At 37.3% G+C, this 25,865-nt stretch overlaps 1 protein-coding gene across 1 annotated transcript; it reads right to left on the bottom strand.

Moving 5' to 3' along the window:
• Nucleotides 1–1,607: 1,607 nt before the first annotated feature.
• CCDC18 (coiled-coil domain containing 18) lies at nt 1,608–25,646 on the bottom strand. Its single transcript, XM_086462755.1, has 24 exons — nt 25,516–25,646; nt 25,185–25,341; nt 24,771–24,938; nt 23,251–23,360; nt 22,125–22,253; nt 20,074–20,170; nt 19,192–19,313; nt 17,336–17,645; nt 15,880–15,971; nt 15,610–15,770; nt 15,154–15,374; nt 14,241–14,351; nt 13,307–13,438; nt 12,413–12,547; nt 11,750–11,827; nt 10,140–10,256; nt 8,619–8,786; nt 8,039–8,181; nt 7,407–7,570; nt 6,356–6,569; nt 5,398–5,497; nt 4,209–4,325; nt 3,634–3,777; nt 1,608–1,739 (listed from the first exon to the last, which is right to left on the bottom strand). Exons 1-24 carry the CDS (start codon nt 25,644–25,646, stop codon nt 1,725–1,727), a joined length of 3,336 nt encoding a protein of 1,111 aa, XP_086318881.1. The 3' UTR covers nt 1,608–1,724.
• Nucleotides 25,647–25,865: the final 219 nt, after the last annotated feature.

The raw sequence follows: 25,865 nt of genomic DNA on the forward strand, positions 1-25,865 counted from the left end.
CCTTTCCAAAACAAATTCACTTGAACCGTATAACAAGTGGAATCATTCACTTCTCAGGCAAGCAGCAAAACAGCAAGAGAGCTTCTAAAGTTAATGAGGAAATGTAATTATGATTCTACTTATTTGTCAGGTTTGACCCACAGTTTTACCAGAGAAGTTCATATCCAGATGCACAATTTTACTGCAACTGCTATTTAGCTGATTCAGGTATTAGGCAAATTGCTTTTGCTGCTCATGCACATTTATATTTAGTGCACGTAGGAGGAGCAAGCAAGGCTTTATGCAACACTATGTTCGTGGAATTCCACTAGTGTTGTGATGCAACTGTAATTACAGACTGGTTATATTTTCCACTTGAAATCCTGGTTTGAAGGGCTTACATGTTCCTTTGCTCTAAAATAAATGAATAAATAAATAGGCCTGAAATTTAGTGCATAGATCTCCAGCCTGAAGACAAATTGATCTGCCTCAATAGAGGAGAAAAAAAAAATCCAAGTAGTTCAATATTTTTCAATTATTACACTGGTCAGCCTAATTCTAATGTTTTTCATTTACTATTATGTAGAGAAACTAATAGTTTGATTTAAGCTACACAATATATTTATTTCTGTAATTTAACAGTATTTTTTTGCTACATCTTAATTTTCATAATAGCAAAATAAATAATCTGAAACTGCAGGAATACTTTAGATGAGTGTATCTTGACCAATGGCAGCAAAATGTGTGCCTGGTTTTGTAAAACCACTTAAAGTTGAACAGTTGCATCTGCAGAACTTATTTACGTAACAGTGAAAGGCCACCCCACCACCCAAGGAGTTCAGCCCCTTCCACCTGCAGAGCTGCTGAAATACAACAGGTACGTTTGTTGGCCAAGATACACTTTTAACATATAAAACATACTTGGGCCTAATCTTTAAATTGCAATACATTCAATTCTGTTCCTCTGCTTTATATCAAATAACTTCACTAAGTTGACTTCCTGAAGTATAAATCACATGTCTTAATGCACATAAATCATGTCTGCATTAATCACTCAGATTTAGACCTCGTAACCATATCTGCAGTTTCTGATGCTTATGTATATATAGAAGTGTTAGAAAATGGGGCCACTAGTCATTTGTACTCGCTAAATGGTGTAGTTCTTTTGGAAAACTAGAAATAAATATGTTTTAGAACACATAGTTATGATGCCATTTTAATCAACAGTAATTTTTTTATGGATTTTGGTTTGGAGATGTGGGGGGGAGAAGTTCAAGCTTTATGGCCCTATCCCACACCCCTCTGCATCTGAAAGATACTGCTTGGAGTAAAGCGAGTGGGTTTTGCCAGTGTTTATGATCAAATCAGTGTCCTAAAGCATCTTACAGACAGGTCACTTTTAATAAGATTGTGTATGCAACATTGGATGCGTACAAAAAAAAGAGAACACACTCCCTAACACAAGGACACAGTTTAAAATCCTTGGAAAAAATGACAGCTGAAATTAATTCCTGCAACTCAAGATAATTAAAAAATAAAATTTATTTCTCAACAATAAATTAAGACAATATTATATCAAGGTAATAATCTCAAAACCAGTTGGAAAAATAAAAAGGTTGTCCTTTGCATCAGTACAAATAACCACATTCATTATTTACAAATACAATGTTAAAATTTCCTCTTTGAATGCACAATTACATTGCCAGCAACAGCATTCCTGGGTTGCTGCTTGTCCATTCCTTCCTTCACAATTCTTGCCCCTGAAAGAAAATATCTGTGATCAAAACCTTCCTTTAAACTTCTACACTTAATTTACCGTATGTAAATCCATTTGTACCAAGATGATACTTTTCATTATTATGACTTATCTTACAAATCCATCAAAACTAGCTGGAGGTGTCAAGTCCACAGCTTCTTTGTCAAATTCTGTCCCCCAGACTGAAGTTATTAATGCATTTTTGTTCACTGTTCTAGTAGTTGAAGTGCATTTGCTTTTAAAATGAGCATAATTTACAAGTTTCTCAACATACATTAAGTTCTAGCAGATACATAGGAAAATATTATGCAGAGTCTTTTGAGATAAAATCTTCATATACAAATCCCTTTAAAAATTTTGTACAGTTTAAAGGAACACTATCTTTTGAAATAACTCCTCTGTGTAAGGCTTAAGGTTTCGTGTTGAACTGCATTATTGTGTTTAAGTCCCTAACAACTTAAGTTTCTAACAAGTCAGGAAATGTTTGTAAAAACCCTATCAGGAGTATCAAGGAATCAAGTACCAAGAGGAAAGCCAGCTATGATTCCCACCAATACAAAGTGACAGAAAATCTTCCAACATTAATGTGAGTATTCTGGATTTTCTACAGTACACAGAAATAAACACAGCCAAACACACTATGTCTGGGGTTGGGTTGTTTTTTGTTAATTTCTAGAGGTTTAGCTCCCCCACCCCCCTTTAAAAAACAGGCTTACATGCTGGACCTAATTATTTGACAGTTCATTTACAGAAAAAACTGAACAGGACTATTAGGTGATCAACAAAAAGGTGTCTCCAGTACATGACCCACAGCAGCTATGTTTACATTAGCCAGCACTGTGGCACAACAGGGGCCATACCAGCCACTAATATTTCATAACATCACATTCTACTAGGGCTCCTGTCACTGACACATATAGAAGTGATTATGTTCTATCTATTCATGTTTAGCTAGATGCTTAATTCTTTGAGGAATGCTATAGAGTACACAGACATCTATAAGTAGCATATAATCAGCTTACAGCTAATGAATGAAAGATTATTACAATAACTTCCAAATATTTTTACCCTATGCATATTTTCACAAAAATGTTGTAAAAATTACTCATTTTTTTCTTAATCAATCTTTGTAAGCACTAATGTTTTTCTTACTTCACTTACCATTTTTAACACATCTTTATTTAATGTTTCAGTAAAGAACTGTGGCCACAAAAGATTAATTTGCTGTAAGTCAAATCTGCCTTTTTTTTTTTAAATAAAAATTACTTCAGTTTCCTAGAAAAATTAAAAAGCCATCCTGAACATTCAGTAAGATGTTTCCAGATTCTTTATTTGTTATACTTACAACTCCTAAGGGTAGCAGAGTGCTGTATTGTTACAAGACCTTCACTGCAGATTGATGCCCCAAACCAAAGATGTGTATCATTCATAAAGTATAACGAGCTGTCTTCTCTACTTTAGCTGTACACTCCCAGTCACTATGCCAAACCAGTCTCTCTCCTCGTTCCCAGAAGCGTGCTAGATCTCAGCGCTCTTTTGACGCGACTATTTTCACCAGATGGATACCCAAGTCATAACAAGCTCTCATCATACAGCATACTGTTTCGTTTCATTTCACGGAAGACCATGTCCATAGCCAGAACATCAGGTTACTAAAGACAGTCAATATCCAAATTTCTCCACAAAGCAGACAATTAAGAGAGTGCCATTAAATTTGTAATTTTAAATCATTAAACTGGTTTAACTTCAGGACATTAAGATTAAGCAAACACCAGGATATACAATACAATTACTTGGGGAGAAGTAATTCTAAAGAGACACTGTATCATTCCTTCTAGGCAGTTACGGTAATGGCATTAAAAACTGGTAATTTCTTGTGTATCGAAGGAACATTTTACCTTTTCAAGAGCTTCTAGTCCCTGTTGTTTTCTTTCAATTTTTTTCTTCAGCTGATTTGTTTCTTGATCTCTCTGGAGCAATTCAAACTCTTTTTCACGAAGCTTATCTTTAGAATGTTGGAGTTTCTTCTCTAAGCTCTCAATCTGAACAGAAAATGCCATTAAGTCAGAACAGATATTTTAGACTGTTAAAAAAATCAAAACACCCTAAACAAAACTCACAAATACCATCGGTATTACCTCTGACTTTGGATTCTCTTGTCAATTTTTTATTTTATTTTTATTTTGTCAACATTTTCCTCTATTAAAAGAGCAGTTTGGAAGTGTATCAAATCAAGTAAAAAAAAAAACCAATTTTCATTTTTATACTGGTATTTCCCTGCAAAATTTTTAGTTTTAATTGACAAACATGAAATATTTTTTCCAGTACATTATTAAGATATTCCCTTCTCTCTCCCTACAATAACGAACCAGTTTTACTCTTCTAGATTAAACCTGGCCAGCTGTTGTGTGCTAGACCCAGAGTTTCTCATAGACTTAGCTGCCCTTTCTTAGGGAAACTTAACACTAATTACCTGTTTATTGCATTCCTTAATTTCTAACTCAGACTTCTCTAAATTGCACTGTAACCGGATTATTTGTTGTTCCATTTCTGCCCTATGTTCACGAACAGTCATATCCAACTGTGCAATCTAGAGGTAAAAAGGGAAGAAAAGGAAATATTTTATTTTGAACTAGTAGGCAGAATTTAAGAAGTAATGTTACAAAATACGACAGCAAAAGGTATGAAACTATCCCTTTGTAGTCTCAAGAATAATCTCTCAAGCAGTCAATATAAAAATGCACTTTAGGTATCTCGTTTAAAAAATAGGGGCCAAACACAAAGACAAAGGGGGAAAATTGGGAAAAAGTCCATAACTGAATATTTGGTCCTTGGGTACACAGAATACAAACCTAGTTCTCATTTTAAATGGAATGTAACGAGTAGCTTAGAACACTGATACATCTTGCTAGTAAGTGCCAAATTTTGCCAAAGCAAAAAAAATTCTATTGCTTCGATGAATTGCCAGAGCAGCTCACAGGCTGCTGCAGCAGGAATATATCGGAAGGTCTGGCCTCCTTACAGTGTCAGTTCCTTGAAAAGATTTTTTTTTTTTTTTTTTAAATCCCCACCCCACATTCTCTGCACCTCAAATATTCTTGGATACAAAGGCTGGTAACTCCTGCAGGAAGTAGCTATTAGAAGGCTGTGACAGAAGAATAGTTTTTCCATGATGGGTATCAAATCCTAAAGGCAGACCAAAAGACTGAAAATATTTCAAGTGAGCTACAGAAACTTATTCTCAACAAAGATACTGTTTCATATTTAGAGGCTGCTTTAGAGCTACGCAAATACGCTCAAGTGCAAGCAAGGAAAGGAATCTATCCCTTCCAAGCAAACTTCAGGGCAGATCTTTCCTTCGTTTTATCAAATACTAAGACGACAACAGTTGTCCTGTAACTTTATCACTAAGGAAGAATTATGGGACAGGTTTGCACAAAGCTTCTGTTCTAGCCAAACAGTAGCCTGTGGTCCCTTACGGGAGCACAACCTGATGTTCCTGGTACCGTAAGACTTCAGTAACATCAGCTGGTTGTGAGGAGGCTATATTGACAGTACAGTTTGGAATGATTTGTGAAGGCAATTAAACCTAGCAGACTTTCTAGAAGTTATCTACTACATAACAAGAATAATTGCCAGTAACATACTTAAAGTGACCTGACCTGAGCTGCTCTTTGTTTCAGCTCCCAATTCCTTTCTTTCAGTGCTTGGTCCATGTCAAGGAGTTCTTGGTTTTTGTCTTCAATTTCTCCCTTGCAATACCTGAAATTTGCATATGTTTAATTGCTTAACGCACATTCGGTTGCTTAGTTTCAAGTATACAGCTTGAAAATCATGAGATCTATTACTTAAAGCCAAATTACTCTAAAATGTGAAAAAACTAATTGATTGCAAGGAAACAAACCCAAATGGAACAATTCTGATAACTATATTCCAGGAGGCAATTTCCCAATAAATTAATTATTCACAGAATCACAGAACGGTCGCAGTCGGAAGGGACCTCTGGAGATCACCTAGTCCAACCCCCCCGCTAAAGCAGGTTCACCCAGAGCAGGTCACACAGGACCGTGTCCAGGCGGGTTTTGAATATCTCCAGGGAAGGAGACTCCACAGCCTCCCTGTTCCAGTGCTCTGTCACCCTCAGGGTAAAGAAGTTTTTCCTCATGTTGAGGCAGAACTTCCCGTGCTCCAGTTTGTGCTCGTTGTCCTGTCACTGGCACCACTGGACAAAAATTCAAGTTATTTAATTGGTTATCATGACAACATGTTCTTAAAAAAAGAATAGTACAGAAGAAAGTAATGTTAATTCATGGGCAGAAAGGAAACAGGACAATTTAACTATAAAAGGAAGTAATTGCTCTTACAATTATTTCATAACCTTGGGATTCAGAAAATAATTTCAGCAGTTTTAAAACAGAATTCCCAAAAAAGAATTCAGCACCAACTCTAGAAATTAAAAGTGAACTGGGGAGCTACTGCATCAAGTTATTTTACAGCCACAAGCTACCTAAAAATTACAGAGAGCTGGTAAGATAACCAAAAGACCATCCAAACTACTTGCTATTGCTAAGGAAAAACGGACACAACTAAGTTTTCATGATGGAAAAGATACCAGCTTACCTGAGCTCAGTTGTTAGATCCATGATAGCAGCATGCTTCTCCTCCAGAGAGGACTGTGCGTTCTGTAAGGCATCTTGCAATTCCCGAAGCTGCGCTGAAGTGATTTTTAATTCTCCATGGGCGTCCTGTAATGCAGATTCTAGTTCTGCTATTTTCTGCAAGGCTTCCCTGTGGCAAGTCTCACTTTGAAGCAGCTTATCTTCTAAATCATTCACTGTTTTGCACAGAACGCAAAACGTTTAATCATCAGTAAGTCAGGGTCTTCATGCAACACCTAGCACTTGTGGTCATAATCAATTCTCAGTATTTTTAGGAAAACCTAGAAAAACAGTCACTTCTGAGGTTATATAACCCCCTTTTCATAGAACCTAAGTCTTTGCTGGTTTTATTCAGCTCATAATCTAAAATTGACTTGAAATATGAGGATGTATCCAAAAACATTTCGCCAAAGAGAAAGTACAGAGACAACGACAACATACTAACTGAACATGTACTGCTATGGAAAAGCAAGCAGAATTGCTAGTAAGTCCCTGGTTTAAAAGAATGGTAAAATTAAATGGAGGAGGGGTTGGAAAGTTTGTTATTTGTGTAGACTCTTGTGGTTTTTTCTTTGTTTTAAAGAGCTGAATCATTTTTAATAGCATATGCCTTTATTAAATCTGTGTGTCCCGTTTGCTTACCACATTAAGAACCTGCATTACCAATTTACAGGGAGAACTACGTATTCATTTCAGCTGGGTGAAGGTACATCCCACCGAAGTGAGGATTTCTAAAGCTACATTAAAAAACACAAACATTTTTTGGGGGATGGGGAGGTTGTTTATTTGGAGGGAAGGGTGTTTTCTAGGGGTTGGTTTGGTTTTTTTCTTCTTTCTTTTAAACACTATGGAATTACCAACACATGTAAAAAAAATAGTAACCCCTCCATTAAAATAATCATATTTTCAATCTCATGGACTTGATTATAAAACAAGGGGAAAATGTCTAATCTAGTACATACAGAGAAACAGCATGATGAAAGGAAGCCTGAGAAACACAACAGCAAAATTACCCTCATTTGCCTTTGCATGGAGCTCTGATCGTGCTTCTTCCAAAGTCATATCCAACTGATTGATCTGCATTGCTTTGTCTTTGCCATCTCGTTTCAATTGCACTACTTCTTTTTCCATAGCAGTAAGTTCATTCTTGCACCGATCCATCTCTGACTTCATTTGTCTAAAGAGAAGCATGTAGAAGAATTCTGTAAAATTAACTTTGTAATAACAAAAGCAACATATATGTCCTTACATGCTTTAAGATGACACGCATTTGCCAATAAGATAGCAATAAAAAAGTCACATTAAGTAGGCTTTTCTTGCAATCAAAACCACATTCTTTAAGACTACCAAGCCCTCCTAGAATGCAGCACCTAGGATTACAAGCCACTTGATGTATTTATGAATTGAATTGCATTATAAAGGGCCATCTTAAGGCTAAATAGGTCGCTGGGACACCCATTAATTCCATGGGAAGACTGTTCCAGAAACTCGAGTCTCTGCTAGTTAGAAACTTCCCTGCTGATTGCCAGTCTATGCTCACACTGAGACTGAATTGTATGACTACATAGCTGAATAGCATTTCAGACAGCAAGCCTTATTGATATGGATATCTGCAGAATATACCTCTCCGTTATTCTAAACCTACCTGATTGTACCATTAAGATCATCCACCTTCCGGCTGTTTAAATCTGCTTCCTGAGCAGCTAGGTGAAGTTTCTCCTCTACCCTTCTCAACTCGTCTTCTGCATATGCTTTCTGCTTCTGAAGCTCTTGTTCCAAATTTGATACCTATTTAAAATGGTATTCAAAAAGTGTTGGTACTTTTCAACTACATACCGAAGAAATACACATCCTTGTCTTGCAACTCACATAGTGAGTTTTAACACAACAGATTTCTTTATAGTCTAAAATTGCATATAATTTAAGACTAGAACTTTGCAGTCACATTTGAAAGACAAATAGTTTCCAGTAAATATAACAAGATTTGACTGTCTGAATTTCAATACACCTCTCCTTAATTGCAGTCTAAAGTTTGATTTTCCAAGTACGTAGCCACCCTGATGCTAGCTAGAGTTTGACAGCACAGAACAAACCACTAAAGTCTTTATTTTAGATATATCGACTCAGATAGCAAAGAAACATTCAGATTCTAAAGGTATTACAAAGACATACATGAAAGCATTTAATTATCTGTCTTTATGTAGTCACTTCTTACCATACTGTACCTGTTTTTCAAGTTTTATTTGATTATCTTCCAGCTCCCCATTTCTAATAGTTTCTTGCTGTAACATCTGCTGCTGATGATGCAAAGTTTGTTGCAGGAGAACATTTTGTTCGCTTGTGTCCTGAATATTCTGATCTTTTAGTTTTATTTCTTTCTGTAAATAATGAACCTGAAAAAACATTTATTTTCCATTACAACAAAACATTTTTATTTGCACTGGCATCAGCTATTCTCTTCATTCTTAACGAGCACAGAATCACACCTACGATTCACTACATCTTCTGGCTCTGAATTTAGTTGCATTACCGTTTCAACAGTGCATAACACATCCCATAATTCATGACTGAGTTGTGCTTTATAAAGTGAGGAAAGAAGTAACTTTTAACAGTTCTTGATTTCTTGCTTTCTAAATATATCCAAATTGGTCAGTATTTTAAAAAGACAGGTTACAGAGTTTTCATTTCTGAATTACTGAAGTACTTTTTTTCCTGTCACTCTTCTTACTTTATTTCTCAGAAAGTCCTTGTTTTCCCCTTGAGATTTTGTTCTCAGTCCTCCTCTCTATTTATTCCTGCCTCTGTGACAACAGCCATTCTAATAAAAGACAAGAATTCCGAGTGCCTAACTTGTCACGTGTTGAATGGCCTGATTTCTCAGTGATGAGTGACAAGAATTTTCTGAATAAAAGAAATGTTCTTTGGGGGGCGGCGGGGGGAAAATCACTAACTGCTCACCCCAAAGTGGAAGCAGTGACTCTGTCACCTACTTACGAAAACATTGGTCACAATTACAAAGCCTCACTTGCTACCCTTGAGTTTCACACAGCATCCAGTCCCTTCATACACAGTATAAGAACAACAGATCCTAAGGCTTAGAAAGCCACAGTAAACATCACAGGCTCATGTGTAAACACCACAGATTTCCATCCAGTTACTCCTGTACAGGGTCTAGTAATCTCTGCCTGACTAAAGCCTATCCCTCAGCAGGTGGGGCAGCACTGACATGAACAGCTCACTATGATAAGTAGTTCATGTGGTTAGCCATCCCCACAAATAAAAATTCATACTAATAATATTTAAACTTAATTCTTTCTTGCTTTCATGTAGTAGTGGAAAGTGTGATAAAATTCACGGGCTTGAACTACAAATTTGCTTATGCCCAGGACTTCTTCCTCATTAAGATCCTTGACACACAAATCAACTGCATGCACCTAAGTTTATAGCGCAATAGCGCGCTCTCAATTTTTTCCCAAGATAATGCTTTCTCTCACTTAGTTCTGATTTTATTACTTCTTTCAACAATTCATTTATCTTGGTACTTTTCCCTAAGCTTATCCAGTGTTTCTTAGTTATGATTTTCCCCTTGACGCTCACAAAATGTATAGCCTTTTCCCAGCTTACTTCCTATTCACAGTTCCTGCTGCAAATGCTTTGTCCCTTACTTCACAGGCAAACTGTTAGCTTAAATCACTCATAACAAGTGTTCTCTGCAATACAGAAGAGTTGTCAAAACAAGCTGTTACCTCTTCAGATTTTTTTTTGAGCTGATTTTCAAATATCTCCTTATTTTCTTGTGACTGACTCAAATACAATGCAATTTCTTCCTTACATGCATCTAGCGCCGACTCAAGTTGTCTCACCTAGTTGAATGTAACAGATTACTTAAAATGGCATGGCATGGTTTTGGCATGGCATGGTTTTTATTAACTAGTCTAAAAAAAAGTGTTAAAAACCATCTTTGTGTAAAACGTCTGAAAAGCTAGATTTTTACCTGAAGAGTATTAAAATAGGCATAGGAGATTATGATAAACTTTAAAACTTAAATAGTATTCAGAAATTAAAGTTATTTGTGAAATTAAATTACAATATTTTAGACTGTGTTTAAACAGATGAGACTATCAGTTATGTGAAGATATTCATTATTTGTCAGTAGCTAGAATTTAAAAGTAAACATATGCCCAATACCAAATCATTAATCCACCACATTTTATTACATATAGAATTGTATAAATAAATTTGGAATGATCATCATATGTGAGTTGTGACAAGTCTTTTTCAAAAATAACATTCAGGTTTTAACACAATTCCTCTCAGAAAGCTACTAAATAGCCTTTTTTTTCCTTTCTGCACTGAGAGACAGTGCCTGAGTTCTACCAAAACGGAAAGAAAAAGCTTTTAGCAACGTCAACACTGTTAATCTATTTTACCCTTTTGCTACTAATTTAGATTTGAGTCATCTCTAACAAATACATTATAACCTTGAACAGATAAAAATTATAACGAACAAACCCCCAGGTCTTAAGGCATAGTAATTAAACTTTTCTTAACTGTTTGGTTTCAATGCTAAGATGACTCTTCCCATCAATGAGAGAACTGTGCTGAACGTAGCTGCTGAATGTAGCTGCAAGCTGGCTAATGCCTTCAGTGCTGCCAGTTTTCTAAACTGTACTGGATTGTATAACCTCTTCCCCCACCCGAATCAAGAGCTTTTTGAAGAGAACCGATAACGGGTGTTAATTTTAAGTCTCTGGAAAACATCCCAAATACTACAAAGCCACTTGGATAGAAAACTGGTCCAACAAGTTCAGACAGAGCATGCTACCAGCTAAGTCCCCAGTATCTTCTCCTAGTTATATCCTGAAGATTTAATACGGTTTGAAACCCAACTGTGGTAAATCACCACTTGGCAACGGTTTATTAAAATACTGTTGCAAGCATGGAAAATATTTATCAGGCAAACACTAGGAAGAGGTATAGGTGGCTAAAAATGTGACCAATATTGTAATATCACATGTGTCTAAAATATATGTCATACCTAGAGCAAAAACCTACACATCATCTTTGTTAAACGTTTTACTTTAAGAGTACAAGTCCAAATCTGCCCTATTTGTAACTACAGTAATTTTATAAAGCAATTACGCATTGCATAATCTCTTACAGCAGGTTTCATCATATTTCTTTTAATTAAAAAAAATGGAAAGACTGCAGGTTAACAAATTCTGCAATACTTACATGAGACAAATTTCTATAAAGCAGCCTTGATATAGTTGTTCTATAGAGGATGAAAGGAAATACGCCATTACTGTAAACTTTAAAACTACTAATTGAAAACTGAAAATTACAGAGAGCTTACTTTGATTCTTTCTTCTGTTAACTGACTTTTCAGCACTTTCAATCCTTGATCTTTCTGGACATTTTGATTTTCCATTTCCTATTTGTACACATATTTTTATTCGAGAGAACAAAATATAAATATAGTAACAGTAATTTAACTAACAAAAACCTCATATTAAGAATCAGGAAAAAAAAACAGATCAGTGTATTTACATCACAATTGCTTGTATACTGTACTTGTATACATCATCCTCTGAAGCGAATCTGGTTCCTGATAGGTGTCCCTTCATATTCTGCAGCAGCAGGAATTATGAAAAGGAATAAAACATTGCCACAATAGAACAGTCTTGGTTTTCCACCTAGTGCAGAACAGATGCAACTGTTCTTTATCCAGATCTCTTTCTTTGATTAGAGCGAGAGGCCCAAGGGGCAAACCACAGCCATAAACAGAATGCCGAGATAGAAAATATCGAAAGGTCATTAAAGTTTGCACAATACATAGTAGTAGTAGCAGCTGGGGACTACACTAGATTCAGTTAATTACTCAAACAAGAATTAAGCAGCAAAAACATAAGTACCTTCCATTTTCCTCCAAATTTTCCATGTGTTTATGGACATGCTTTTCATCGTTATTAGTCACTTGTTTGATTTGCTTTTAAAGAAAGTCAAGAGCCAACCTCACCTCTCTGCTTTCTACCAGCAGCCCATCCAATGATTCAATGTGATGCTGTTGATGTATAACATCTTGCTGCAAAACACTTATCATTTTCTCTTGTTCAACGAATTGTTGATGCTTCTTCTCCAGCTGTGCCTGAAGCTGTCCGTAAGTAATTCATAGTTTATCATCTTAATAAGCTTTTTCAGAAAATTTGTGCATCTAAATATGTCATTCAGTTCTATTCACCCGTCGCTTTAAGAACAAAAAGCAAATACATTCCTGCCACCAACGGTATTGCGCAGTCTTAAAAATATCAAAAAAATCCCAAACACTTAATATTTTAATGCAACAGGAGAATCAAGAGGGCAGGCAGGGTGTAATTGTCTGTCATCAGCCAAGACAGCAAGACATGCATGCGTTCTTTACTAAAAGATTACAAGCTAGAAATAGCCACAGTTATAGTTCTAATCACATAAAGCAACAAAATTCTTCTCTAAAGACTGAAAAACCTACCGACAGTTCTCCCTGAATACAGATGCTCCTAAGGCTCAGGCTGGCAGAGGTTCAGCAAACAAAAGAATATTGTTAGAAAATGTCATGGTCTAACCCCAGTAGGCAAAAAAGCTGTACTTTTTTTTTTTGCTAGGTGTTTGGAGCAAAGAACAACAGTATTCTTCCCAAGTCCCTATTTCTCTTCAGTTGAGCAGAAAAGAGAGTATGAATAACTCTGAGGGAAACCATTAGATTGTGTAGTGTTAGATGGAAAATGAACTAAAAATCAGGAGATGTAAGGAGAAGATATCACTTTTTAATGGACATCTGCCTCAGAGTTACTAAAAAGACAGAGAAGTTAACATCGGAAAAAAGTTACCAAGTATATCACTCATCCATAGTAGCACAGAAGAAGGTCGGTCTTACCAGTTCAATCTGTTTCTCCATCTCTTTGTGCTGCTCAAGGTGAACCAACTTTGCTTTTTCAAAAGCAGAAGTTATTTGGTCACGTTCTTCACTGATAGCTGTTTCCAACTCATGAATGCGTCTGTTTTTTCCCTCAGAAAGAGCAACAACAAAAAGGACTTAATAAAGGCATTTAGCAGAGATGTTAAATCGTGTTTTATTGGATTATCGAGTTCCTAGATTTCATAAAAGAACACCACAGCAAATACTGATGTTATACACACTATGCTTCATCTCAAAGAATGTCACGCCTATCACACAGGTACAGAATGCCACTAAATGCAGCCACACCACAGACAGGGTGTCTGTCAAGGTGGACTACCGGCACAGATTAGAGCAACTGGAGCAAGGAACTTCTAACAAAGACTAAAAGAAATTCTGTGTTCATATGGATAGATGGAATCTTTAAAATACAGGTTTCCATTTCGAGGAGACCACATAAATAGTTTCCTTCTCTAACAACCTTAGACCTCATCCCAAAACTAAAGAAGTTTGTATAACTATACCCAGACCAGACTTTACAGCACTGCAAGTGTTAGATCACCTTCTTCACTTATGACCCTTTAGAAGACTTTTTTATTCACAGGTCTACACGTACTTCACCAAAACAAATGGCAATGCTACAACCGATTTCAACAGGACCGGATTTTCATTGCATGTATCATCACGAGGAAAAAGCAACACGTCCATTAATAACTTACCATGTTCAAAAGCAGGAAAAAAGATGTTTTATTTGAAGCAAGATTCAGCTTTTAAAAACTGCACCATCTAAAAACTTAGCAGATCTGAAAGTCTATCCATTTTGAATACGTGGAATAATACTGTTTTAACTCAAACTTTAATCTCCATTTATGTCTTTTCACATAAATGTAGTTTCTCACTGAGAACATTTTACCATGAGTTCCTGTTCCAACTCCATGTTTCTTGCTGCAGCAGCAGAATGTGCAGTAGTCTTTTCTTCCAACTGTTTTTCAAGTGCAGAAAGTTGAGAAGATTTCTTTGTTATCTGAAGTTAAACATGGCACAAAACAGCATGAAGACAACTGTTCACGATTTATTCAAGTACTTGCACACACTTTCTTACCACCAATTCCATTTTAGCTACTACTATTTCCTAGTATTTTTAATTAATTATTTGTTTGTTTATTTTTGTATGATCTATTGAACTTTGTTACTTACAGAGAAGAATTCAGGACAATTCACCTCAGATTTATCCAACTCCTTATAATTATCAGTGCCATAGGGGTGAATTAGCTATTACAGGCTTATAACACTTATGGCCATTCTTAGGAAATACTGCAAATCCTATTACGCTGGAATTCTATAAACACATTAGCACCAGAATGTAAAAATTAGTATTTTAACTTATTCAACCAGAGAAGAGCTAGCTGAAGCTTAATTTCTTTCTTTTGCAACTCTCTGGTAATGATGCTAATCTCTGGCAAGTGTACTAACATTTAATAAGGACAAATACAACTGTTCCTTCGACATCTATTTCATAAGATTACACATTAATTCAACCACACCAAAGCAACAAGACTGTGCATATTTTCCACATAACAAACCAAAATAGCAGTAGTAAAGCCTGCTGACTTTAAAAGTGAGATTCCTGACAACTAACAAATTAAGGCTGCTACCTTTAAGTTTTTCTGCTTGCTCAAAAGTTTATTTACAATAGTTCTTAAATAAGCCAGATTTAAAAACTAATACGGCAATTACAGTTTTTCCACAACCATTGCCTTAACTAACTTTGATTATCAAACTAAGCAAAAAAGTGACTTTTTTTTTCCAGTGCTGCTAAAACTTACTTCTCTCTTTAAGCTACTAGTTTTTGAAGCCTTCTTCAATAGATCTTCCTGTATGACTTGAAACTGCCTGGCTCTCTGAGCCATGCTGGTCTGCAAAGAGGAATTCTCATCATCTGCTTTTGTCAGTTTAGTGCGTAACTCTTCTATCTCTTTCTTGAATCTTTGCCTCTCCTTTTCAAATTGTTTGCTGATAAGTTCCAATTGTTGACATTTTCTCCTCTCTCAAAGTAGAAGAAATACATTTAAGATCAGTTTATAAAAGAACATACAAACCAGCAATCAAGCAAATAATCATACAAACCAAAGAGAGGAGGAATATGATTTAATGACAGCATATTGAACTAACACATACAGAGATGCATTTAAAAAACACTATAAAACCAATTTAAACCCCACCAAAAACTCCTATTCTGGAGATTCATCAGACAGAACTGCACAGCTATTTTGTAAGCTTACCTCCTTCACTGCTGATCAGTTTGACAGGCTCTGTTTCCAGGACACATAACCTGCTATTCTCTTGTCCTTCATTATCATTAGAAAGATGCTCAGCTCCGGTACAGATAGTTAAGTTTGCACGAGGCTTTTGAATTTCTGCTTCTTTCATTGCCAGTTTAACTCTATTAAAAAGGAGGAGACAATTATTTAACATTCCTTCCACATGCTAGTTCTAACACCACCTTATCACCTGCCTGTTCTTGCAATAATTCAGTAACCAGAAAGTTATACCTTGGGTCTGCAATCAAAGGTTTCTTCAATTCACAGCTAGATTCAGAGAGCGCTTCCTTTGCTGAGGAACTGGATAGCTGGTGCCATTTAATCTAAAAGTTAAGGGAAAGCCAAGATCAATGCAAAAATCGACTTTTTATTGCTTCACAGCATGATTAATTCATGTGTTACACTAGCATATACATTTGAAGATGCACACATCAGGATGTTAAAAGTTTGTGTAACTTGATCATTAATATTATTCTCCTACGTAAGTGCTTGCAGAGCACTGCAGGTTTGTCTTATTAGTAGACATTACAGGCATTAAGACCCTCTGAAACTGAGGCCATTCCTTTACATATCTTTGTATAGGTACTGAAGCATGAACATTTCTGCTGTGAAACAAATAAGTAAATGGAGATACTATCAGTAATTCCACATTTTGAACTTCTCACATCATGCTTCCTTTCAGATTTCAGTGACTGCATTTATTACCATTTTTTCCTCAAGTTACAGAGGGCTTCTGAATATTTCACTAAACTATCACAATAATCCCAATTTTTTCCAGAAAATGCAACTGAATTTTCCGAAAAGGGCCCTAAAACAATTGTTAAGGCTCTTCCAAATAAATGTCTATGGTCACAACAGCCCAAAACACCATTTTTATACAAAATTACTGTACCATCTTCAGCAGACAACACTTGGGCAATTTCAAAATCATATAGAAAGCACCCCTTGGATTTTGTTTTCACTACAGCTACTCACACTTATACTTCAAAAATAAAGGTATCTGATGCAATCTGTACACCTGACCTCATGTCTGTCTAACCCTTCCTGACTTCCCAAATAGCTCCTCCAGTAGCCCCAGTCAGTTCACAACTTTTGGGTTTTTTCCATGACTCTACCAATCACAACCAGTTTAGTGATAAACTTCACCAGTACAAGCTTCAGGCTCATAATCCAGGGTTCATCCTGGTAAAACAGAAGTTCATTCGCAGTCAGGGAAGCTGTGCCTTCTCTTTCCCAGAAAAATAATGTTCCTACAAATACCTCTCCTGCTCTGATTTTTCCATTGCTGAGGCTGACCCATCAACTCTGGCTGTGTGACACAGTGTGTCTGCCATATGGGAAAAGCCATACTGTTGTACTGAGAACCTCTGCATCCCAGAACGGGACGTCATCATCTTTTTGAGAACAGACACACATCTGAAGAATCAATACACAGACCACAGGAATGGAAAGCGTAATTTTAAATGCTTGCTGATTAATCAATTCCAAAGCTCCTATTCCTTGTTCTTAAATGAGGAGACAAACATACAATATTTAAATTAAGAAAACACGTCATCCATGCATCTTGAAAACCAGAGATATTTTACTCTGATTACTTCTCAAGAACATCACAGGATTTCCATGCAACATCAGTTAGAATTGTTTAAGACACACAATACAACTTCAAAGGATGTATCAGTCACTGTACCTCTTCAGGTGTGCTTAGAGATAACTGGGAAATAATGGTTTCTAGTCTGTTGAGCTCTTCCCTCGAGTCCTCAATTTCTTGATGGCATAATTTCAAGCGGTTATGTTGCTGTGCAGTAAGTGCTCTCAGCTCTGCGTTTTCACTTACTAGAGCATTCTTCTCTTTAAGTACTATTTCTTTTTCACTAAGTTCACTCTGAAGCTCAATGATCTTCTGATCAGACCGAGTCAGCATTGATATCACTTCAGTGTTCTTTGCCTCTAGAGTCTTAATTTCTTCTTTTGTGCTATGATTCTCTTCTTTTAATTGCCTAAAAAAGTATATCCATTTAAAAGGTATAGCTCAACATAGCGGGTTTTCACTATTAAATGTACTAGAATAACTTGCCATAACTACACTGTTTTACTAGTTTCCTCCCTCTCAGTTTAGGATTAGCTCTACGCAAAGGACAGAAAAGCTTTCACTGCTTTACTAAGCTTTCACTGTTCCTCAGGACCAAGGTGCAAACTGCTATCAGCAAACAAAAGGAGAGAACAAACTACTTCTCATTCTTCAGCAACTTAAAGTTTTAAGCGCTATCAGGTGAGTCACTAATAGGAAACATATCAAGGTGGCTTTAACTGTGCTGAAGCCAAGGAAATTTGAGAACAGGACAAAATAACTATATAACAATACCTAAAATCACAATGAATGAAAATAATGTACTAAGGCTGAGCTAGTCCAGCATTCTACTACTGAAAAGAGAAGGAAGGTCCTATTTCTTCTCTCCCCCCATATCTGACTGTAAATGAGCCAATTGTCTTTTTAGCCCATCACAAATTATTTACTTTTTTAGGTACCTGTTGGTTCAGAAAACTTAATCAGCTCAGCAAAGGTCCTGATGAGTGCCAAACCCAGTAAAAGTTAGTGCAGAAAAGAGGGCAGTCTAGAGGAAAGACCCCCATCAGCAATAGAGAGCTATTAAACAGGGCCAGGCTAGCGTAAGAGTGCTCCCACACTGCCCACCCTTGCCAAAATGGCCTAAAGAATAATTGTTAAGACAGAAACGTGAGTGTGAACAGCGTATGTGAATGGGATACCCAAACGAGAAGGTGTTTGTCCAAACCTAATAACAGTAAACACAACCAGCTGATGGCTGTCCTCCCTCATGAAAGTACTAAGGGAAGCACCAAAGGACCTGTGAAACAAAGCGGGATTCATCTTGAAAAGATACATACAAGGAGCATAAAAATTTATAACAGTGGGAAAAGACTCTAGAGTGGGAACAGAGCAGCACTTGGTTTGACACTTCCAGAAGTTGCAGCCAGCATCACCTCTGTTCAGGCCCGAGTGCAGCCTCCCCATCGGATCCCAACAGTATCCTTCATGCTAGCTGGGGACTGACAATATGGTGTGCAACAAGCAGGGACTCACACCTGGCCCTGTGAGTGCGCTCATGGGGTGTTTTCTCATTGGCGTGTACCTTAGTGGTCTGCAGGCAGCAGAACAGGTATGTATAAGGCCAGAGTACCCACGTCTGCCACAGAAGCAGGGTGTGAGCAAGGGACCCTGTGCTCCCAGAAGGCCTGGTGGGGTGTTGTTTGTTGCTGTGAATACGTGGCAGCATGTGGGACTAGAACTTTTAAGGATTAGTTATAGAAAGGAATTTAGGAATTTGTAAGTGTATGCTAACATTGTTTACCTGTTCTGTATTACAGTTTGCCTGTTGTATTGCTGATACTGATCCTAAGTGTTCGCTGATGCTGGTCCTAATTTGGTTTGAACTGTGAACTGAGCAGCACATTCACAGTGACAGCTGTAACATGGCATTTCTTCTCAAATAACCATACGGAGATTTTTAAAAGCCTTTGCATTACCTCAATTGCTCTTCTAGGATGTCTAGATCCTTTCTGTAGCTGACACACTTTTCATTCAACTTCTCTTTTTCTTTTTCACAATTAATTAAACGTTTTCCCAAGACTACTTCTTCAGCTTTAACCTTAAAAAGCAATTTTTTTTGTTACTGTACAACAATAATCTACCCATGGCCAACAGGCTTTTTTAGAAGTATCCCATAAACACTACACTGTTTCTTTTTTTTCTTTCTGGTAAGCCTGTACATAATTCTGTTAATCACTGTTGTGAAGAAAATAAGAAAGGCTAAGAAGTTTTCTTTCTTTCTATCATTTGGGAAAAAAATTAATGTTACTTTAGTTTAATATTTTAGGGCATATTTGTGGTTGGCAATCTTCTTCCACAAGGAAAGAAGTCTAATCAAATAAAATTTCTCTATAAGAGCTGTCTCAGGTCTGCATTTTCTCCACCCTCAAGGCAGGAAGCATTAACAATTTTGACCACTAAAACTTTGGGAGATGACTTCATTTTCACCTTAGCTCTTCATCTTTCTCTGAACAGGTCATACAGATGGAGTCAAAAGGGTTCTTTTAAAAGGATCATATACTTTTAAAATGTAAACTTCCCAGCTGGCAAGCAAGAGAAAGAAGAAACAGCAGCAGTAGTAGGATACCTCAAAGACGCAGACTGTCCAGACTGTGCGAAGACAGTTTAAAACTGGATAACTGAAGTTATCACCACAAGCAGTTGCTTACCCTGTCCCATCCCACCTCTCTTAGGACTTTGCCACCAACAAGCAGAAACAATTGACCCACTGCTGAACCCGTTGCTGTTCGCTGCCTAGCTTGTTGGAAGAAGCAAAATCCTAACAGCGTGGCAAAAAGAAGTGAAGAAAAAACTCTTACCTTTTCTAACTTTTCAGTTATTTGCTCTTTATACTTTTTGAAATTTCTTGTCAGCTCCTCTGCGTTCAACAAAGCTTCATTTCTTTGCTGTTCTGCTCTGCAAAGAAGCACGCTAATTTTAAAAATCACAAGTTTCAGTCATTATGTAACTATCTCCTCCAGTTAGTAAAAACAATTAGATTAATTGCCTCAGGTAACTTCCTTTCTTCTTCCAACTTTCCAAGTCCTAGATAAAAAAAGTTTCACGTGAGGCATAAATTAATTTTAAATACCATTTTTTATATTAACATAATCAAAATTCCAATAAGACTAAGAATGTAAAAATAAATACTTCTGATTCCCCTTCAAAAAGAATTTGATTCAAACCATCCTCCTGTCCCTACCAGTAAAAGCCCGCTGTAGGAGCTGGGATAGCACACATGATAAGGCAGCCGAAGATAGCAGCGCCCCTTAAAATTCAAACTGCTTAAGGGGAACTAGAAAAGGCTTTGATACTGCAGAGAGCTCTTGTGATGGAATTGTGGTGAGACTGACAGGAACTGATCAAAGGATAAATTATTTCAAGGATACTGGAGAGTTGGCATCAATAATAGTAAAAGCAGCTGAGACTGGGATGATACCAGGTGAGCAACCCAGATTGCCTACTGTTTCGCCCCTGCCCCTCTCTTACTTTCCCCTGCCGTTGCTCACTAGGGAGGAAGCTGGAACAGTAACCCCGGGCAGTTCAGGTATGCAGCCTGCTCAGGACACGCAACACAGGCACGCAAGAATTACCCCTGCTCAGCAACATTTGTTCCTGTTCCACTAAGGGAACTGTGGGGACAGGGCAAGGGCCTCATCTAAGCACAGCCTGCCCTCAGATCGGTGTTTCTCAGTTTGAGGACCACTGCCCATTTGGAGACAGCAGAAGTATTCAGAGGAGGGGATAAAGGGATTCCAGAAAAACAAAAATAGCGTTAGTCTAAAGCACTTCAGTTTGCTTGGCCAAAGAATACTAAGTGGCTGTAATTACTGATTAAAAGCAGACTCTAACAATAGTTAAAACTAACCATAACACCATACACTGCCTTTAACACCTGGCAGAAGCTCAGTTTTTCTAAAGCACCAAAATATTTACATTTGCAACTAGTAACTCAGCACAACTAGTTCCAACCCCACATGCTCTGAATGAACAGTGAACACAAATCAACGCACTTCACCAGCAGCACAAGCCCCACAGTATTTCCATTTGTCTCCCTATAGGAAGGTTAGAGGTAATTCCATGGGTAGATAAACAAGCCAAACAAGGGGGTTGCATTCAAAAGGCTCAAGAAATGTTTTCCTAAGTCATTAATTCAGTCAATTTTTGCCCCAGGTAATGCAGTTAAATGAATTGGGCAGGTAGGAATCTGTGTATTTGTTCCTCTTATTTCTTTAAAATTACATTTTGCAGGGATAGGATTGTATATGGTAACTTCCAACAGTCAAAAGAAATTGCCTAATCGTCCCATTAACCACACAACCACTAGGCTATAGGAGGTAACAGGAAAGGGAAATGGGGATTGGGATGGAATTACAGCACCCTTTTCAACAGTATGCCAGAGACAGGTAAGATTAAGGATAATATAAAAATAGTCTCTCAATTAAGTCGTGCTTTTATTGCTTTCCTCACACCAACCCCAACAATACAGCACTCAGTACTGTTGAATACCGAGTACCGAGCATACACTGTAGGTTCTTGCAAGACAAAGTCAAAAATAATTAGTGAAAACTATATTCTGGACACATTCCATCTCTCCACTGCAGTACATCTAATCTGAAGGGAAAAACAGGTGATAAACTGGTTACTAGTGTATGATACCAGCCTGCAACTACCAGCAAATTTCAATATTTAAAAAGTGCCCATTTAAATACTAAGTGTCTTCACACAGAATTTCTCCCTTTTTTTTTTTTTAAATAACATCCTTTAAAGCAGAGAAATAACTTGGTTCCACAAAGTAAACATCTGCCAATGGAGATAAACACTCACGTACTATTATTCTGTATTCAATTTATTAAAATTATGTAGCTACCTCTTTCCTTGCTTGCTTCGTTCAATTAACTCCATTTTCAGATTTTTATAGACCTTTTTATATCTTTGCAACATGTTTTCTCTTTCCATTCCTATTTTCCGGCTTTGATCTAGTTTATCTTCTGCATCTCTAGCAAATAAACAAAGCATAATAAAAAAACAGGAACGTTTTTGTAAATAACCTAGATTTTTGTGGTCTTTATCTGCACGTGAAGAGAAGCACTAATCAAACACACTGCAACTCTCAAAACTAGGTTTGGAACATCCATAGTCTCCAGACTCCCCAAGGGTATGTCTGCAGTCTGGAGTGGTGTCTAAACCTCATCAAGAGGCATCAGGAGTCATGATGCCAAGGACCCAGATGGCTGACTTCAGGTCATGAGATCTGAACACAGAAACCACCATTTTTCTGGTAATAGGTATGACTGGTCAGGATACACACATGGGAACACCACTAAAGTATAAATTAAATATAAGTATTTTTACTTCTTTTGTGAAGACAGACTATTGAGGTAGTAATTAAATATTATATAGTGTGAGGTCGTAAGATAGACTGACAGCCAGGTATGTCTTCCTGACAGCCTCTGGACACCATTTACATCAGCTTTATTTGGCCATTTCCCTTGATCAATATATTCATGAAGAAAGAATCCTTTACACCACACGCTCCAGGGCCATGTTTCAAAATACATACGCTTGTTAAGTACAGAAGATATGCAGTGTTGTAGCATACAATCACTCTAGTCAGTTATAAGGGCACATTCACGTTTAGTGTATGTTATCATAGAATCACCGAATGGTTTGGGCTGGAAGGGACCTTAAAGGTCATCTAGTTCCAACCCCCTGCTGTGGGCAACAACACCTCCCCCCAGACCAGGTTGCTCCCAGCCCCATCCAACCTGGCCTTGAGCACTGCCAGGGAGGGGGCAGCCACGGCTGCTCTGGGCAGCCTGTGCCAGTGTCTCACTACCCAGAGTTTCTTTTACCAGTCTTCACTATTTTTGTCTCCGTTTCTTGAAGTACATTCAGCACAAAATAGAACACCCCCCTCCTCCTATATAGGGCTCTGAAATGAGTTTCAAGCTCCCGATTACATGACCCACATAGTACCAGCAATTATGTCATACCTCAGAACTTTATCTTGAGCTGAAACTTCTGCTTCCAAGTTTACAATCTGTTCTTTCAGCTTCGGTATGCTGATTAAATGTGTATCTAAAGTCGATTCAAGAAAAGAAATCTGAAATACAAACATATTTGGGGTTTCATTAACACTTGCATGTGTACCTTCAAGTGAGATGCATAAGAACAATCTGCTCACTGCATGACATGGCGCTCTTAACCTTACTGTAGAAGATGCTTGTTCATCTACACAAAGTGATCTCCATTTTCTGTTCATTTAACAACCTTCCAGTTCCCTATCACCATTCCAGTGTGATATGCTGTCTAGCAGTGGTTTCTTCACATGTTGATCTTGTCTCCTGCTTTTCCCTGAAAGGTTGCATTCCACTATTTATTCGTTCCATGCCACAGTCAAACATTTTGTTTATCTACTTATTTGTAGTGTCTTGGAGATAACGTTTCTTACATACAAAAAGCACTAAGCATAGCTATGTTTTATTAATGTTAGATATAAACAAGAACAAGAACACAGTTGTCCTGAAAAAAATGGTACATATAAGTGTATATTGGATCAGTGATGATTTATTAGATAAAGTATTTCCTTCTAACTCACCTTCCCCTTTTCAAAATAGCAATATTAATCCAACCTGAAAGGTCAACATTTTTCATTTCCTAGACAAATGACTACTGTGCCATTATTATTCACATTAATCACAGGATGGTCAGGGCTGGAAGGGACCTCTGGAGATCACCTAGTCCAACCCCCCTGCTAAAGCAGGTTCACCCAGAGCAGGTCACACAGGACCACATCCAGGCGGGTTTTGAATATCTCCAGGGAAGGAGACTCCACAGCCTCCCTGGGCAGCCTGTTCCAGTGCTCTGTCACCCTCAGGGTAAAGAAGTTTTTCCTCATGTTGAGGCAGAACTTCCCATGATCAAGTTTGTGCCCATTGCCCCTTGTCCCGTCGCTGGGGCCACTGGGAAGAGTCTGGCCCCGTTCTCTTGACACTCACCCTTTAGATATTTATAAGTATTTATAAAGTCCCCTCTCAGTCCTCTCTTCTCCAGGCTAAAGAGCCCCAGGTCTCTCAGCCTTTCCTCATAGGGGAGATGCTCCAGTCCCCTCATCATCTTCATGGCCCTTAATCCTAACGTAGCTCAGACATATGAACATACAGTACTAAATATATTATTGAACTTTTTTTTTTTTTTTACATAATGTATTCTTTATTCTGTGACTTACTGGCTTTAGATTAAATTTGGAACATGAATAGATAGAATTCATAATTAATATAGTTGTTTTGCTCACAGAGAAATAGATTCCAAACTATTCTGTTCCAAGATTAATGCTGAATATTATGAAAAAATAGAATATTAAACTTCAAAGTTCAATTAAGTAGATTAAGACAAGAAAAAAAAAACAGCACACTTTGCTTGGAATTACAGACTCAAAAGTCATGGTCACTGGGGTGGTTTTTTGGGTTTGGGGTTTGTTTTTCTTTTTGATGAATACACTAAAAACACATACTCTTGTTTTTGATTGCATCAATTCCAAGTTCATTGTTTCCACTCTGTTCTTTAGGTAGTGGTTCTGAGAAGTCAAAGATGCATTTTGCTCATGAAGGGCATCCAGCTTCTCCTTAAGATGTTCATTTTCTTCCACAGTTTTAGCAGAAGTTGCAGATACTGAGTAAGACTAGACATAAAAAAAGGGATTTTTTTTATATATATACGCACACATTCCTATATATGCACATGTAAGCAATATATATACATCAATGGAAACTCTGCAGAATATATTTAAATCATATCTCCATTGAGATAATTGCCCAATGCTAGAGTATATTAACTTCAAGCCCTAAAAGCAACAAAAACCATCATAAATGTAGAAAAGAACAGAAAACCAAAGCAATAAGAGTAAGTAATAAAGGGCAATATTTACTTCAGAGTTTCTTTGAAAATCCTGGCAAGATGTTTTACCAGCATTCTTCTTACAGTTGGAAAAGCCTTGATAGCTGCAATTAGGCTGAACAAGGTCCTCCAGAGTGAAGTCTACAGCCTCATCGAAGCCGTGGCCATAACGTTCACTGGTACTAGTGCTGAGGGAGAGCAAAAAGTTGCTACACCATTTTTCCTTATTATTTTTAAATTGTTCATAAGGAGCATTCAAAGGAAAAGCTCAAAAGAAGTTACTTGCCATAATCTATTACACAGTGTAAGACAGATTTACACTACAAGAGACAGGCTGTTCTCATTCCCAAACACACTCGTACCTGGAAAGCTCTTCCTCTACAGTTTGTAAGTTTTTTTCAGTTCTCCTCAGCTGACTCCGTAATGACTGTAAACTTTCAAGCAGGTCTTCATCAGCAGCACTTCTATTGCAAGTCCACGTACTATATTCCATTGGTACCACACATATGACTAAAATAAGTAATATCAAAACATTTTTAGATGTATGTGAATACTGTTTGCAAAGATACTTTCAAAGATACCAAAATAAGGCAAACAGGAAAAAAAAAGGTGGGAAAAAGAGAAAAACACAAAAAAGGAAATACTGAATTTCCAAATGCAAACGTACATTTCACACACTACCTCTTCCCACATTCACTACACAAAAATTACT

The sequence above is a fragment of the Leptosomus discolor genome, chromosome 3 (assembly GCF_034619465.1).
Source record: "Leptosomus discolor isolate bLepDis1 chromosome 3, bLepDis1.hap2, whole genome shotgun sequence".
Lineage (NCBI taxonomy): Eukaryota > Metazoa > Chordata > Aves > Leptosomiformes > Leptosomidae > Leptosomus > Leptosomus discolor.

Coding starts and splice junctions, on each gene's coding strand:
- CCDC18 (XM_086462755.1), bottom strand. CDS start 25,646: ATGGAATATAGTACGTGGACTTGCAATAGAAGTGCTGCTGATGAAGAC. Junction 25,342..25,515: donor GTAGAGGAAGAGCTTTCCAG/GTACGAGTGTGT, acceptor GCTCTCCCTCAG/CACTAGTACCAGTGAACGTT. Junction 20,171..22,124: donor CGAAGCAAGCAAGGAAAGAG/GTAGCTACATAA, acceptor GCTTCTTTGCAG/AGCAGAACAGCAAAGAAATG.